The sequence below is a fragment of the Astatotilapia calliptera genome, unplaced genomic scaffold (assembly GCF_900246225.1).
Source record: "Astatotilapia calliptera unplaced genomic scaffold, fAstCal1.2 U_scaffold_1, whole genome shotgun sequence".
NCBI lineage: Eukaryota > Metazoa > Chordata > Actinopteri > Cichliformes > Cichlidae > Astatotilapia > Astatotilapia calliptera.
In genome coordinates, this window is record NW_020535618.1 from 1269309 (window position 1) to 1286788 (window position 17480).

At 41.0% G+C, this 17480-nt stretch overlaps 1 protein-coding gene and 1 long non-coding RNA gene across 2 annotated transcripts; one reads left to right on the forward strand and one right to left on the reverse strand.

Annotated features, from left to right (window-relative positions):
* Positions 1-7156: 7156 nt before the first annotated feature.
* On the forward strand, positions 7157-8877 carry LOC113017272 (uncharacterized). Its single transcript, XR_003271436.1, has 3 exons — positions 7157-7222; positions 8388-8482; positions 8602-8877. It is a non-coding gene; the product is annotated as an uncharacterized LOC113017272 (long non-coding RNA).
* Positions 8878-15242: 6365 nt separating this feature from the next.
* On the reverse strand, positions 15243-17480 carry LOC113017265 (tripartite motif-containing protein 16-like). The gene is made up of 2 exons (XM_026160437.1): positions 16961-17480; positions 15243-16921 (listed from the first exon to the last, which is right to left on the reverse strand). Exons 1-2 carry the CDS (start codon positions 17451-17453, stop codon positions 15780-15782), a joined length of 1635 nt encoding a protein of 544 aa, XP_026016222.1. The 5' UTR covers positions 17454-17480; the 3' UTR covers positions 15243-15779.

Genomic DNA, 17480 nt, shown 5'->3' on the forward strand with positions numbered 1-17480 from the left:
AACTATAGAACAATAAATTTGGGAATTTTGAACCTCGCATAATCAGACAACACGTTTAGTAGAGCCTGGCTTTTCATGTTTTCCATCTGAATCGCACCCATATTTAAAATTTTCCCGAACAATGTTTGGACAAAGATAAAGTTTTGATATTTATTTCATAATAAACACAATCCCTCTGAAACATATGGTCATAGTTTCTGCATTTAAAGTGCCCATGTAAGATGAGAAATATAATGTAATGAGAGGGTGCGGTGGCTGAGCTGTCCTGAAGTGTGGTTAAGTTTGTTCATATAGTTTTGGACTCCACGCCTAAATCCTTTGTTCAAAGATGTCTCACCTATTTACCTATGAACAGACTTCACACTGTTAAGGATGCACCATAATCTTTCTTTCATCAAAAAATATCAAAGAGTAGAATGATAAATAAAGTTTCACGTGATATAAACTGCATGTTTTATTGCAGATGTGTCAAACTCATTTTAGTTTGTGAACCACATGTAACCCAATTTAACTGCAAGTAGGCTAAAGAAATAAAACCACAATAATGTATATTTAGAAAAATAATCCACTGCCTACCACTCCACACTGGTCATTGCTGCTTGTATAACCACAAAGGTAAAAGAAAAGAAACAAGAGGGAAGAAAAGACTAACACTAAGAGCCTATAGAGAATCTTCAGTGCTCTTCTTGGCAAATGAAATGTGTTTGGGACAACAAAGTGTTTAGACCATGACTCTGCTTGAAAAAAACGATGGCTAGAAAAGATTAAACTAAGAAAAAGAAATAGTGGCTATAAGTCATAGTATTGCCTAACAATCAAAATATCCCTAGCCTGATCCTGGGAGAAGGTACAAATCCTTTGGGGAAGTCTGAAATCAGGAAGAGCAAAAAATTAATTATAAAATGAAATATCAAATGCAGCCAAACAGCCCCTTGACATTGATCCAAACATTTAATCTAGAAATGTTTCCAAACATTTCTACTTCTCAGAAATAATGCTGCCATCACTTCACTTTTCTCCAAAGGCCAGTAGGCTGCATGTTTGACACTTCCACTATGCCCCCAATTTGTGCACATCTCAGGAAGGATATTAGCCCACTCCTCTTTACAAAAGTTTTCTAAATCCTGTAGTTTCCTTGGCTGCCACTTGGTGGAGCTTTTGCTCCTTCCTCAGTTTTCATATAGGACTGAGATGTGGGGACTGCGTGGGCCACTCCATGATGTCAATGTGCTTCATCTTTACCCAATCTTTTGTTGGCTTGATGGTACGTTTTTGGACCCATCCATCACTCATCTTCCGTGTTCTGGCTGAGTTCACGAACACTGAAGATTTCATGGTGCAAGATCCCTGTACTTGATTTTGCTGTCATCTGACCACATCACTTTCCATCAAGCTTTCACTGAATCATTTAGATGTCACTGGCAAACATAAGTTGGTCTGTACGTGTGCCATCTGGAGTAGGGGAACCTTGACCACCTACAGTGACTAGGTGACTATGGTCCAACACACATTATTAACAAGTTCCTGCTCTTTAGTTTTGGGCTATCCACCACCTTTCTCATCCTCATGAGTTGGGAGAAGGAGTCTCTACTTCTTGACACTCTGTGACATGCAAATTGTTTTCTCACTTTGATGTAATGTTTTTTCTGGATTTTTTTGGTTGATGTGTTTCCCCATTAAAATGACCATAATAATAAAATAATAAAGCATAAAATAGAGATTGTTTACTTCTATGTAAGTGAGTAAACATTCAAATTAAACAGGAGATCAAATAATTATTTCTGTTACTGTAAATGTACATGCTTAGAGTCTCCATATGTTAAAATATAATGAATTAGCCACATTTATCAAAGTAAAAGTAAAACACAAGCTAAGCTTTTATTGATCTATTTTGATTGAATTTTGCAAGCTTGTAAGCTGGAGGAAGTGAACTCGAGTAAGCCTGTTCTTGGACCTGTTCTAACAGAGGGCAGATTGCCAGCTGCCAGCCCTTTCAAATCAGTGCTCGATGAGCAAAAAGGATCAGACACTCACTAAATGTTTTAAAGGGGTAAGCAAGGTAACAAATAATAAAAAGGCACACAAGTTTTATCTCGAGGATGGGTTACTGCTGAGGAAATGGGTCTCAAGACCTGCTGCACAGCAGAAGGGGATCGATGAAGATTGGGGGGTGGTGCATCAAGTAGTCATTCCTAAGGGATTCCGTGATGGCATATTGCAGCTTGCGCATGAACACCCACGGTCAGGTCATTTAACAATCACTAAAACCTATGAACGCATTCTTCAGCATTTATTCCAGGTCTGAAGAAAGACGTTGCCAGATTCTGTAGAAGAAGCAGGGTTTGCCAAATTGTGGGTAAACCTAATCAGATAGTACAACCTGTTCCCCTTAATTAGGGATGGGTACCAGTATCCGGTGCCATGATGGCACCGGTTCTGTCATAAACGGTAGTAACCAGACCGAAAAGCAGCGCACATTTCGGTGCTTTATTTTGGTGCTTTTTTTTCCTGAGCTGTGATACACTTTAGATTCTAGCCAATCATTTTACATTTCCGAGGATAGTAGGCGGGCCCAGATACGTACGTTCTTTTAGAGCAGAGCTACAGATTAAAAATGCCCAAAGCGAAGCGGTCAAAAGTCTGGCTGTACTTCACAGCAAAATATGCAAACTCAGCAGCCTGCAACAAGTGCTTTAAGCTGATACTGTGATACTGTCAAAGGAGGTAACACCTCAAATCCGATCAAACACCTGGCGACACATAGCAGTTTTTTTAAAGCCGAGAAATGCGCCGTATTTGATAGCTTGCTGCGAGACCTCACACCGTGCACATCTAACTGTGGGTGTGGCGCCTGTTATCGGACCCGGAGTTTGCAACATCCCCCAAAAACCCGAAGAGTACAGTCCTGGCCCGTAGCCCTGCCAGTGTAGCAGAAATGATGACGGATGATGATGCAGCAGCAGCCGTTCTTCTCTGCGTGAGTAGCTTAATGTTGTCCGTGTGTAATTTACGTTGAGTAGGCTAACCACGTTATTACATTAATGCATGTAAGGTGAACTAGCAAACACCGTCGTAGTTACATGCGGCTGTCTTCTTGTTTGATGGCAGATGCTCCCTTCACCCTGGCCAAAAAAGCTAAAATGACCAAAGAAAAAGTGGAAAACAGTTAAACATGAGAGGTTTTTGGACAAAGTTTGTGTTTTTTCCATTGTTTAAGCAGTGCTTCCAGCCAAGAGTGATATCATATATGCCCTCTAGCTGCAGAAAAGGCTAACATTGTTATCTTTTTACAAAAAAACAGTTGAACATGAGAGGTTTTTGGACAAAGTTTGTGTTTTTTCCATTCTTTAAGCACCGGCTTCCAGCCAAGAGTGATACCATATATGCCCCATAGCTGCAGAAAAGGCTAACATTGTTATCTTTTTACAAAAAAACAGTTGAACATGAGAGGTTTTTGGACCAATTTGGTGTTCTCCATTCTTTAAGCACCGGCACCGTTTCAAAAGTACCGGTTTGGCACCGGTATCAGATAAAACCCAAACGATACCCATCCCTACCCTTAACCCATCCCAGGACTTGGTGGGCCTTTTGAGCGTGTCTTGCTGGATTGTGTGGGTTCCCTACTAAGAACAAAAGCTGGTAATCAGTTTCTCTTGACGATCATGTGTGCTGCAACCTGTTTTCCTGAAGGCATTCCTCTTCAAAAAATCACTGCTCCCACCATAAGGCCGTACTAAGACTCTTCTCAACATTTGGTCTGCCCAGAGTTATTCAAACTGACCAAGGCAGCAATTTTCAGTCAAAACTGTTTAAGCAGACTTTACAAACATTTGGCATTTTATATATCCTCTTGAGCCCTTACCACCCTCAGTCACAAGGAGCACTAGAAAGATGGCATCAGATTATAAAGGCGATGATGCAAAAATACTGTCTTGAGACTGAAAGGAACTGGGATGAAGGGCTACCTTTCCTACTTTTGCAGCTCGTGAAGCAAAACAAGAGTCCTTGGGTTTTAGCACTGCTGAATTGGTTTTTGGACATAGTGTATGAGCACCACTGAAAGCTCTAAAACAACAGCTTTTGTCAGCTACAATCAAATGGGCTTGAGTTTTTTACACAGTGTCAGGAAAGTCTGTACCAATCTTTGTCAATGGTGGCAATATGACAGAAAGACAGTGCAGAGTTCTTTTAAACCTGGTGACAATGTACTTATGTTGGTGCCCACACCTGGTCCAACTCTGTCAGCCCAATTAGCAGGTCCACACATTGGTTCATCCTCATGAAACTGCGACACGAATGAGGACTTACACAGCTTGCATGTTGCTACACGTTTTATTGCTTTAAACGCCACCAACACTCTGTTCCACATTTCCAGCTGCTACACAAACCCAACACTTCAGGTCCCGGCACAGCTGATCACGGGAGACATGATCAGCTGATGGAGCTCAGGTGTGTCGGCCTCCCCTGACTAGGGCTGTGTCCCAATCCAGCGACCACACGCTTCGTAGTGCGCATTTGGAGACCGATTACATCACAGGGACGCAACGAAGGGTGTCCCAATTCGAAGTGTACTCCAAATGCGGTTGACAAATGTGCAGTTCATTTCCCCAATTGGAAGGGTGGATCCAGTGTAGACTTTGTGGTCCCATATAGCCACAATTCATAGCGTGGCAGTGGGTGTGGATATTTTTTTCGGAAAAAAACAGCGGATGGCTGAAGCGTGGCTGCTGAAGAGTAAACTTTCAAAAGTAAGTGCTGAATATTATGTCACAGTAGTTTGATGTATCACAAAAAACTCACACAACTGAGAAGCCAGAGGCTCATAAAACATTTCAGTGTGAGTAGGAATGTGATAGACTGCATGAGAACTCTCACAGGCTGTTGTTTTCCAGTAATAGTAATAATTCCAGTCTTTTATGCTGTCTCACAAGGTGCTCCATCTCGAAAGGCACCTGGTGCTCCCTCTATGAAGACAGCCAAAGTAATCGCTGTGGCACAGTCGAAGCTGAGCTTTATCAAGCCTGCACAAACAGCTTTACCCAGAATGTTGAATAATGAAGAACATTAAAACATTACTGTTGGCCACATGTCGACAAAGTTATGTGACATTAGTGATGTTTGTACTTTCAGCGTTAACTTGGTTTTAAAGCCTTTACTTTAAAATATACACCGTTCAATAGTTCTCCTTAATCTTGCAGAGAATGTGATGATTTTATGGATAATTAAAGTCAGTCATATATCCACAAACACAACAAGCTGAAAGTCAGTGATGCTGCTCGGTTTGCAGTCCTGAATATCACGGCACCAGCAGGATTCACTGCACTGTTAATGTTATCTATGTTATATTGCTGCCTCTGTTCGGTGGTGTCGAGCCAAACGGACTTTAACGTGTGTTTGAACGAGCTGACGGTTCACTTGTTAAGCTGAAAGAAAGATGCTTTAATCACAGGAGTCACACATGTGTCCACTGCACCATCTGGGAACTCTTCTTGTTTAGCACTCGTAATAACACAAACACTAAATCCTCCTGTTTGTAGCAGTGTATACACCTGAGACTGTCACCTGTCTGTCTGTCTCATCTGGCCTTTGTCGTGCTGTTCAGGTTGCCTAGCAACCATGATACTAACCGCGAGAAACGATTCATACAGCATGGTGTGACAGAAATGAAGGAGAAAAAAGGTTTTTGTGTTCATTTGTTTTTGTTTTTTTTATGAGATCACTGTACTGAACAGTCTTTATAAGATTAGTTAGTAAATAACAATTAGCTAATGTTGTTCATGAGACCAAAGTCATGATAAATGATAAATGAAAGTTCGTCAATAGAGAAGGAAGGAGTGAACAGGACTTGGACCAATTGGTTAGGCAGAGGGATCGGGTTGGAAAGAATGTGCAGCGGGTTAGAGGAGGGTGCCAAGAGAAGAAACGGCACAACAATGAGCTCTCAGCAACAAAGATGGAGACCAAAGAAACTGGAATCTAAAATATATTTCAACTAACATCCATCCATGACTTCTGTCTATTTTAGTGTAGTGAACTCTGCAGTGACTCCATGATATAAAAGAAAAAGTCCAGCATAGAGCGGCTGAGTGAATGTGGTCTGGACTCTGTGGAGGAGAGTCATGGTTTCAGAGACTCTGTAGAAAGACAGAATACCTGCTCTGTGATCCAGGTACACTCCTGCTCTGGAGGACCGAGGACCTGAGAGGACAGTTTGGAAGCTGTTGTAGAAAAATTTATAACAGGTTTTGTAGCAACGTAATGCCCAAGATTTGGCATTGAATCCAAGTCTACATTCATTTAATTTCCCATTTCTGCTGATATTCTTGTATAAAACTGCAACACAAATTCCTTCTCCGCTCCACTCCACCTCCCAGTAACAACGTCCACTCAGGCTCTCTCTACTCAGGACCTGATAAAAATAAGTAAATCTATGTGGATTATCGGTATACTCTGCTGATGAGTACGACAGAAAATCTTCATCACCTCATCATACACCTCATCAACAGTTACAGAAAAAAATATTCACAAACGAGTAATATTTTCACAAATATACTTAAATGGTAAATGGCCTGTATTTGTATAGCGCTTTTACTAGTCCCTAAGGACCCCAAAGCGCTTTACACACCCAGTCATCCACCCAATCACACACACATTCACACACTGGTGGAGGTGTAACCCAGATCATTGTTTGAGTATGGGATTTCTGATTATTTGTGGTCACTGAACGCACCACTGTGCCGTGCGCATAGCCACTCTCTAGTCCAGCTACAGAGTTTTTCCTTCCGTTCGTCCGATGAGGCGCATGTATGGAATCAGAACGATGCCACCTTGAAACGAAACCGAAAAATGGATTGAAACCGAAAAAAAAATATTGTAACTGAAATAAATGTACTGAAAAATCTTGTATTGAAACCGAAAAAAAAATTGATATTGAAAAACAATTAATTGAAACTGTAATTTTTTTGTTTTCGCTTACAAATTTTTTTTTCGGTTTCAATCCATTTTTTTCCGTTTTCAAACCATTTTTCAGTTTCAAACCATTTTTCAGTTTCACTCTGCTGGCACTGTTTTGGCGTCCGGGGGCGCGCTGGGGGGCGGGGTTTCCGGCCCGCATGTATTTGCATACATTATAGAGGCCACTAGTGCTGACCAAGCTGCCATGTTTCTCTCTTCCCGTTTTTCAATGGCTGCTTCGATTTCAGCTTGAACCTCCAAACCGCAAGTAAGTAATCATTTTTTGTCATCTTTTCCTGCTGTCCCACTGGACTGGACATTAGTTTAGTTTTTTTAGCTACATCTGGTGAAGTTGTGGTAAAATGCTGGTATTAGCCTATTCGTCGTAGCAAGCTAGCCTGAAGCTAATATTTGCTAAATTTAGGGACACCCGTGTCTCTTCAGGAGTTGGAGGCCGGTGTTCTAGGAGCGGATCTCAGGATCTCAACAGGCAGTGTTGGGCAGTAACATAATACATGCACCGGCGTTACGTATTTAAAATACAAAATATGAGTAAATGTATCCGTTACAATTACTGTTCAATAGGTGATATTGAGAATACAGTTAGTTTGTTGAAATAAATGGATTACATGGCGGTATTTACCTGTTTCATATGTTAGGCTATGGTCTCTCTATTTTTTGGTAATTCCACGCCGGTGGAAACTCAAACAAAACACGCAATAAGAGCCTCTAAAAATTATTATACAAAAATGATTTAATATGAAGGCAATAGCAGAGTGTTACAGGCATCGCCCTAAACAATGTAGCCTCATGGGCAGTGTAGTCCGTGCTGCAGGGAGAATGGACTGCCATACCCGTTATGTGTCTGTGAGCGAGGGAGGGAGAAAAAGTAAAAGTACAGCTGTCACGGAGCAGAAACGGGAGCTGGAAGCATGTAAATATAATAATAACCACTAAAGCCAAGAAGAGTGCCTGACGAGCCCAGCTGTAAGTAAGCTGTTAAGACTCGACTGTACACCATGTTCGTGTTTTCCTCCGAAACAATAAGCAGCCTTTCAACTCCTCTCTCTGTCTCTCGCTAGCAAACTTGACCCAGACAACAAAGTAAAGCTAGTTTTCAGCTATGAGCCCGACACGAACCGGATGTATTAGCCAGAGGTCCCTTTACTACGGTTCGGAGCCGCTGACCTGTTGCGCTGAATAGTTTTCTACACGAGATCGCTGCAGCCTTACCTAATGTCCACCTACTGTTACTCATTTATTTTAAGATTTTAACATCTAGTTGGTGTTGGTATGGCGAGTAGCCTTCAGTAATAGTAATAAATCACACAGCAATAGCACATTCATGTAGTTGTAAAGTATTCAGAATACATTACTTCTATAATCTTTGGTGGAATACATTTTAAAATCAACCTTCCCAACACTGTCAACAGGTTAGCACCTCATACCACAGTGCATCAAAGCAGTCTCATGAGCGCTGGGAAGGAGGAGCCCAGAGCCCAAAACAGACAGTGCAGGAGATGACAAGGTTAGTAATTGTATGGTGAAAATTATACTTTGTTATCTTGATTGGCAAAAGAAAAGTAAATACAAAATCTGCTTCTCACATATAGGGCATTTCCAAAACTTCAATTTCTTTCATTACAGCTGTCCTGTGCCAGAAGTTCTGTTGACCCACAGTGAGAGGCATCATTTCAGAAACACCAGGAAGACTGAAACTCATCGCCGGGATCAAGCAGGGCTCGTGATCTTCACCAGCAGCTCCCTCACAAGAAGGATAAACCCAGCATTTCATGAACACTGATGGAGACCTTTGCTTTGTGTAATGTTAGAAGTACTCAGATAATCCTCAGAGGGTCTGGACTTTTACATAATATAATAGAATAGAATTCAACTTTGTTGTCATTGCACATGCACAGGTACAGGGCAACGAAATGCAGTTTGCATCCATCCAGAAGTGCTTTAGCCATGATATAGATATATTACAATATATATTAGCAATAATATAGATATAAGTATATTACAGAAATGGGTCTATTATGGTATGTTACAATGTACACGGTATGAAGTATGTTGTGAATATTCTATAACTATAAGTATGTACAGGCTGTAGTGAGTACAAGCTATGTACAGGATATGAACAGGATATAAATATGAAAAACTACAGAAATCTGAGATATACAGTTATACAGAAATGTGAACTATGCAAATTATAAACAGTTGTAGGATTAAAAATCATATGTACAGAATGATTATTTACACAGAACTATACAGTAGTGCAGTTAAGTAATAGCTATAAGCTATAGTAATAGCTTTAAGTCCTGTAGAAAGTTAAATATATGTTGTGCTCACTGGTTACTCTGGTATGAATGACTCTGAATTACTTTATGATAAATAACACACTATTGTCAAAAAACAGTGAAAGAATTCCAGATCACAAGTTTTTAGTTCAAATACAAGTAACAACCTTTGACTTTTAATCAGGTTTTATTTAATTGTGTCAGAGAAAACATCACGTGCTCTTCATGTAGCTGAGTACATTCAGTGTTTAAAACAGAAGTTGTGCAGGTCTGAGATCAGCAGTTTTCTGAAACACCAAACTGAGGTACTGTTAATGCTAATGTATAGTGACACAGTTACTGGGGTGATTAATCCTTTTGACTTTTTGTCTTTAAATTTATCAATAAAACAGCTGCAGCTTTCACTGACAGCACATGTGGTACTTTAACCTTTGTACTGTTTTCTTCAGTTAATTTTGGAGTTACTACAAAGATTGAAGATATAGGATGATCTGTCTGCTGTCACCGGGTGGTGCTGAGGTCTGAATCTGACGACAGCTCCTGTAATCACAAACAGAACAGAATCATCACAAACTGAAATATAAAGTTTATCTCAAATCTGAAATACAGCTGATCCTTCTCCGGCCTCACACACTCGGGATCTGAAGTTGTTCAGTCCTACAGTTCTGCCGACAGCTGTTTATTTTTTTTATTTGTTTTAAAGGCTTTACTAACACATTTTCTAATATCATGTTTACCTTTGAGTTGTTGATGCTTTATAAATGGACATCTGCAAAGATGAGATGATGGAGCAGGTTTCAGTCGAGGTTCAGTCTGCTGCTGCATCCTGGTCACAACATACAGAGGTGTTATCAGCTCAGTATTGAACAAGAAATATTAACGTTTCAAATTATTTGTCCTAAAGGATGCAAGCTGTACAGAGTACTGAACATGTGACTTTGTGAACATAATTCATTAAAAATAATTTGGACAGTTTTTTAACCTGAATATTTGTAACAAACTCAGTAAAAAAAAAAAAAAAAAAGCTAAAAAAAATAATCAGGGGAAAAATGTAACATTTTAAGTTAAGCTGACAAGCGGAAGTAGTTGGTTTCAGTACATAAGTATCGGGCTTTGCTATTTAATCCGTAGCTATTGACTAATGAGGGGAATTTAAAAGTTGGCGTTAATGTCCTTCCACATGTGGAAAGCGACAGAAAACATGCTGCTGTTTGCACATATTTAATAATCAGCTCTGCACAGGAGCAGAAGCAGAGTCCAGCCTGTTGCTCTTACAGTATAATACTCATAATAAAAGTACAGTAACCGTACCGTGGTTAGTCACTGAGCAGCCCGGTGCGTTTCTCTTGATTTCTTTAGTCAGGGTAAATTCATTCACCTGCACGGGGTAGCTAAACGAACTTTACAAAACAAGTTTCCCCGACAGCCGAGTGCTCATTTTAGCTAGCTAGGTCCTTAGGTAGCTAGCTAAGGACCTAAATTACGGATTAGCTTACAAACACATTTAATTTACCAAAAATAATGCGGTGGGGCCTCAGGTCCTCCTGTCCGGTAGTCCAATTTACTGAAGAACACCTCAGGCTGTCACTTTGAAATAGTCGGTAATGTAAACGCTGGACCTCTCTGCATCTGCCATTCCCGAACAGACACGTGCGAGTTTGTCCGTGACCGCAGCCGCGTCGTCAGTGTTTTCTCCAGTCATTGGTCAGCATTATAATATATGCAAATACATGCGGGTCGGAATCCCCGCCCCCCCAGCGCGCCCCCGTACACCAAAACAGTGCCAGCAGAGTGAAACTGAAAAATGGTTTGAAACCGAAAAGTGGATTGAAACCGAAAAAAAAATTGTAAGCGAAAACAAAAAAATTACAGTTTCAATTAATTGTTTTTCACTATCATTTTTTTTTCGGTTTAAATACAAGATTTTTCAGTACATTTATTTCAGTTACAATATTTTTTTTCGGTTTCAATCCATTTTTCGGTTTCGTTTCAAGGTGGCATCGTTCTGATTCCATACGCATGCTGCTCTCGTGCCCTCTACGAGCTGGAAATTCGGGAAAAAGTCTTGTAGCAGTTACAAACGTGAAGCGGAGCTGAGTCCGACAGCATTCGCAGCATTACACGAACTCCTCTGGTGAGTTAGCGTGCAGCTCATGTTCGTATGAAATGTTTTGTGCCTTATTATACTGCAGCGAGGTATCAAATCTACCGCTGTCATGTTGTTAAGAAAGAGGCTAAATATTGTATAACGTGTGTTATTGGCTGACTGTTAGCAAGCTAGCCGTTAAGTGAGCCTAGCTAATGTCCTAAAATGGCGGCCGACACGAGGTCAGTTACAGTGTTATTATGTTATGCCTAAGAGAACAGCATTAATAAGCATTGTTAACAGCATTTATGTTCTGTTATATTTTTATTTTGACAAACCTGTATTATTATAATGGTAAGTCTGTTAAATAAGCCATTAGTGACATGGACACTGAGTCAGTGGTACTGAGACTTATGAACATTTTAGTTAATTCTTCTGCACACTTGTGTGTAGGCTGGTTTGTTTGCCCTTTTGGTGCCCTGGATCCTACTGGATGAACTGCCTTGTGGAAGTCCTCATCTGATGACTCTGCCGAACCGTCCTGGCAAATAGATGGTCGTTGCTGCTTTTCTGGATGCTATTATTGGATGCTACACCGTTCCAACAGAGCGGTAGGAACAATTCAAAGGGCCCCAACGATGCGCTTTATTTTTCCCTGAGCTCAGGTGATTTTCTTTTGGCCAAAGGACCTTAAAGGATACATATTTGATTTTATTTATTTATTTATTTTATTTTTCTTATGACACTGAGTGGAAAGACACTACAAAAGAAGGGTTTATTATTTAAAATTGTGTCTAATAAATGTGTTTATGTTAAGTAAGTGTGGTGTCCATTGTGTGCTGGAAGCCTTATTGTTCCTGTGGTGGAGCAGCTACTACCAATCTCCTTTACGAAACTAGCTTCTGACAGGATATAGATATTTGGGATACATTTGATTTCTTGTAACCTATTTTTAGAGAAACTGTGATTCTGGGTTAAACATCGGGGTGAAATTGATGACACCGACACCTAGTGAACTGCCCAAGGTCAACAGTCCTGATTTCCACGCATTAAAGGTTTGGCGTAAGTACAGATTGCGTTACAGAGGCAAGCTACAGTTGTAGCCACAGCTGCCCTGGGGCAGATTTAGAGCTGCAAACTTGCAATTTTTAAATATTTCATATTTATCTATTATTTTTACTACTTAGAACCACAACTCTGTTATTCCAACCTCTCAGATGAGTGAATACAAGTGCTCGTGTCATGATCCGGAGTGTTGGTGTTGTTTGGGGAATATTTTCTTACTCTTTTCAAAACTCAGGCCCTGCCTGTGGGTGAAGTTTTAAATCGGCCTCCATGTTCTACTTGCTCCAAGTGTTTCCCTGTTTAATTTCGCCTTCTTTTTGGCTCCAGTTCCCTGCACCTACAGATCATTATCCACTCAACTCCGCTCTTATCTGGATTTCTTGTGACACTGGTCCTTCCCTCCGACCGACTGCCTATCCCAATCTTACCTGTCAGGAGCCGTCCCTTCCTGTGGAGAATCTGGAAACCCACCGGCCTGCTTTCCTGCTCACTGTAATCATCCATCAGTCCAGAAAAGAAGGTCTCCCTCCCTCCAAAACCCAGATTCACCAGCCTGCCAAGGAAGCAATCTTCTTTACTCTCCTTGCAATACAACTCACCTGCACTGGAAATAATACCGGTCTCCTCTGTTACAATGGATCCAGCCTCTCAGACGTTTCCTCCTTGTAACATTTTACAGCTCTTTATCTCTGTATTTAATAAAATCAGCTTGAGGTTGAAACAGCCGTGACTTGAGTCTGCTTGTGGGTTCACTTTCATGCTGGCCTCTCGGCCCTGACAGCTTGACTGCCTCCTCTGAAATCACAAATTCACACACTGTGCTTTGACTTTTGCAGCTCTTCTTAAGAGAAATCTGGTACAAAACTTGCACTTCTAGCTGAAGGGGGACAGGGGGGTGGTGAGGGAATTTGTGTGGTTGAAAGCAGAGACAATAGGAATGGAGGTCAGCCAATCAGAATATTGATAACTGGTACGTATTGCAGCTCTTTGTATTGTGTCTTTCTGGGGGTGTCGATCAGAACAAGCAGCAGCCAATCAAATGCAGTGCAGTCATTTATTTCGTTGGCTCAGATATTTACACAGCACAGTAATGAAGGGCACAGCACAGGTTTTACAGTCTTTGTAATCTGTGAGTGTGCATTGAGCTTTGCTCTGAAGAGGAAATAAAAAACAAGAAATAACATTTAGTTTCATGTCACGTCTGTAGGTTTATATAACAGTTATAATTAATTAAACTAAAACACGTACACATATTTCTGTGTTAAACTAAGTACATCCTAACTTCACAAAGACAAACACAGTCCAACATCACCATCTACTGACTACACGGGTTTAGAGCAGCGTGATCATGTGACTCCACATTTGCACAAACATGAGTATCAAGCTAGTTGCAAACTGTCTGTATCAGTGTTTCCATTCTGAAAGATGTGGAGAGGTTTTAAAAAATGAAATACATATGAAATAAAATAAATTAATAAATCATAACACTTTTAGATTCAAATATTTGTTAATAAAACAATTCCAGATTCCCAACTTGTGAGGACAACATAAAGTTTATTAATATATTTTATATAACAAAATATATCTATAGTCTGAATAATTATAATCATCAATATTTAAAGACATGATTAGAGACGAAAATAAACCAATTCCAACTGTGAAACTTGTTACGAGTTCAAAAATTGGGGATGGAGACAAGAGGAAAAACCACAATAACAACACTGGTCCGGCCGGGTTAAGTCAAACGATGATTTTAATGATCACACACGTGGGAGATGGACACTGTATGCAGACAGCCTCAGATCTCATCTCAAAAAACACATCTCCATAGTTTTATGAAATCAGGGTATTAGAACGCCCCTTCATGCGTAGTGACAGGTGTGATACAATCGATGTTGACAGTTTTATTTAACACAGAAAATAACATTATCTCCTTCCCGAGGGCAGACGCTGACTGCCCCCGTCTCCTGGAACCATCTGTCCCCTGCTGAGACATAACATTGCAGCTACAAGGACTTCCACATTGATTAAGATGATCAGTGTGTACTGCTCTGAAACAAGTGTATAATATTAAATGAATATTGCTTGATCAGCTACCACTACTTAAAACATAACAGAAAACATAACTGAGCACAAGATCACCAAGAATAACATCGTATAAGTGCTGTGTAAGCACGTGCGGCCTTCTAAGCTCGAAGCCTTTTCCCCTCCATAGATCAGCCAGACATCGCGCTGACTGTAGCTTCTAACCCTTAATTAACTTGAGCACAACTCTAGAATAAGCAACAAACTGAAATATGTATAAGATGATCATGGTTACACCTGCAATGAAAGATCATATTATTATTCTGGTACCTGTAAGTAAAAGATCAATCTAAAGTTATAACAATCACTGTAATACAAAAGATACTGTAAGGTCAAAAACTTCAATACATGTTTAATGCAAAGCTGATTATCTGATTCTAATGGACTAATAGTGCCATATTAAAATAATGAGACCAAAAAGACAAAAACATCCCCTTTTTATCCCACAAACTGTATCTACAAGTAAGCTTAAGCTGCATTTATTAAATGGTAAATGGCCTGTATTTATATAGCGCTTTACTAGTCCCTAAGGACCCCAAAGCGCTTTACATATCCAGTCATCCACCCATTCACACACTGGTGATGGCAAGCTACATTGTAGCCACAGCCACCCTGGGGCGCACTGACAGAGGCGAGGCTGCCGGACACTGGCGCCACCGGGCCCTCTGACCACCACCAGTAGGCAACCGGTGAAGTGTCTTGCCCAAGGACACAACGACCGAGACTGTCCAAGCCGGGGCTCGAACCGGCAACCTTCCGATTACAAGGCGAACTCCCAACTCTTGAGCCACGATCGCCCATTAAAGGAAACATCCTGATTGAACTTCTTTTATAAAAACGCTGCAGATGTTTGCTAAAAGTAGATCAACAATGACTGCATCCTTGCATCTGTTTCCTTCCTTTCTAATATTAAAAGTAAGAATAATGATGATACAGTTAACAATAGTTATAAAAACAGAACCTGCTTTTTCTTCAAACATGAAACCAATGACTAGTCACAAAGCATTTCTGGCACAGAAATTTAAATTTTCATGAACACGAACAACAGTTTAGCTGAATGAAAATCATCGTGAACAGTGACAACCTCAACAGCTAAAGTCATGGAGGCTAAACACACATAAGATGGAGGGCCCCTCAAACAAAGTCAGTCATTAACTAGATAATAAATAATAAGATGTCAAAGTAGCAAAGATAAAGTGCGACTGACATGTGATCTCTGTGTGAACAAGAGACAAGGGAAACTGGAAACTAAAGCATGTTTTCAGCAACTTTCTGGCAATGACTTCTGTCTACTTCAGTTTAATAAACTTTGCAGTGTCTCCATCTCCATAAAGCCAAAGTCCAGCATAGAGCGGCTGAGTGAATGTGGTCTGGACTCTGTGGAGGAGAGTCATGGTTTCAGAGACTCTGTAGAAAGACAGAATACCTGCTCTGTGATCCAGGTACACTCCTACTCTGGAGGACCGAGGACCTGAGAGGACAGTTTGGACATTATTGTGGAAAAATTTACATCTGTCCTTTTCACAACGTAATGCCCAAGATTTGTCATTGTATCCAAATTTGCATTCATCTGAGCGCCCTGCTCTTCTGATATTCTTGTATGCAACTGCTACATAAACCAGTTTTCCTCTCCACTCCACCTCCCAGTAACAACGTCCAGTCAGACTCTCTCTACTCAGGACCTGCCAATAATATACGAATCTGTCTGGATGATCAGAATAAGACACTTTCTGTGTCATTACTTCTATTTTTCTGTTCCCCTCAGATAATAGCAGATATCTGTTTGCTGTGTTTGGATCCAGTGTGATTTCTTGTGAATATTTTAAGAATCCAGCTCTGGTCTTTGGCTCTGGTGGTGACAGTAAAACATCCACTTCAGTGACTGTCAGTGAGATGTTTGTCCATTCCTCTCTCAGGATGTCCTGTAGTTTATCTCTGGTCTCTGACACAGCTGCTGTCACATCCTCAAAGTAGCTCAGAGGACGAATATTGATGCTGGATGAGTGTGTAGACTCACTGAGTGCTGACAGTGAGGGGTAGTTGTGTAGAAACTGGTTGTGATCCTCTGTGTGTGAGAGCTGCTCCAGCTCGCCGTCTTTCCTCTTCAGCTCAGCGATCTCCTGCTCCAGCTTCTCCTGAAGCTCTTTGACTCGACTCACTTCAGTTTCCTGCTGGGATCTGACCTGCTGCTTCACATCAGAGCTTCTTTTCTGGATGAGACGGATCAGCTCAGTGAACATCTTCTCACTGTCCTCCACTGCTTTATCAGCAGAGCCATTGATGGCCTCCACCTCCTGTTGAAGCAGCTTCACATCTTTCTCTCGCTCCTGGATTCTCTGCTGGATGTTTAGTCGTCTCACCTCGAGCTCCTTCTGCTTCTCAGTCCTTTCTGCTGCAGCTGGGACTGTTTCATGGCCTTTATGTTCATCCACTGTGCAGAGATAACAGATACTCTGCTGATCAGTACGACAGAAAATCTTCATCACCTCATCATGACGAGAGCAGATGTTCTCCTGGAGATTCTTGGAGGGGGCCACCAGCTTGTGTTTCTTTAATGGAGCTGCATCATAGTGAGGTTGGAGGTGTTTCTCACAGTAAGAGGCTGGACAAGATAAACAGGACTTGATGGCTTTCAGCTTCCTCCCAGTGCAGACATCACAGGCCACATCTTCAGGTCCAGCATAGCAGTGATCAGCTGGAGCAGCTTGGAGTCCACTCTTCTTCAGCTGCTCCACTAAAGCTGCTAACACGATGTTTTTCTCCAGGACAGGCCTCGGTGTGAAAGTCTTCCTGCACTGAGGGCAGCTGTGGATTCCCTTCCTGTCCTCTTGATCCCAGAAACGTTTAATACAGTTCCTGCAGTAGCTGTGTCCACAGGCTGTAGTCACTGGATCCTTCAGTAGATCCAAACAGATGGAACAAGAGAAGGTTTCTCTGTTCAGCTGAACTCCTTTCTGCGCCATTTCTCCTCTCAGTGTCAGTGACTGTGT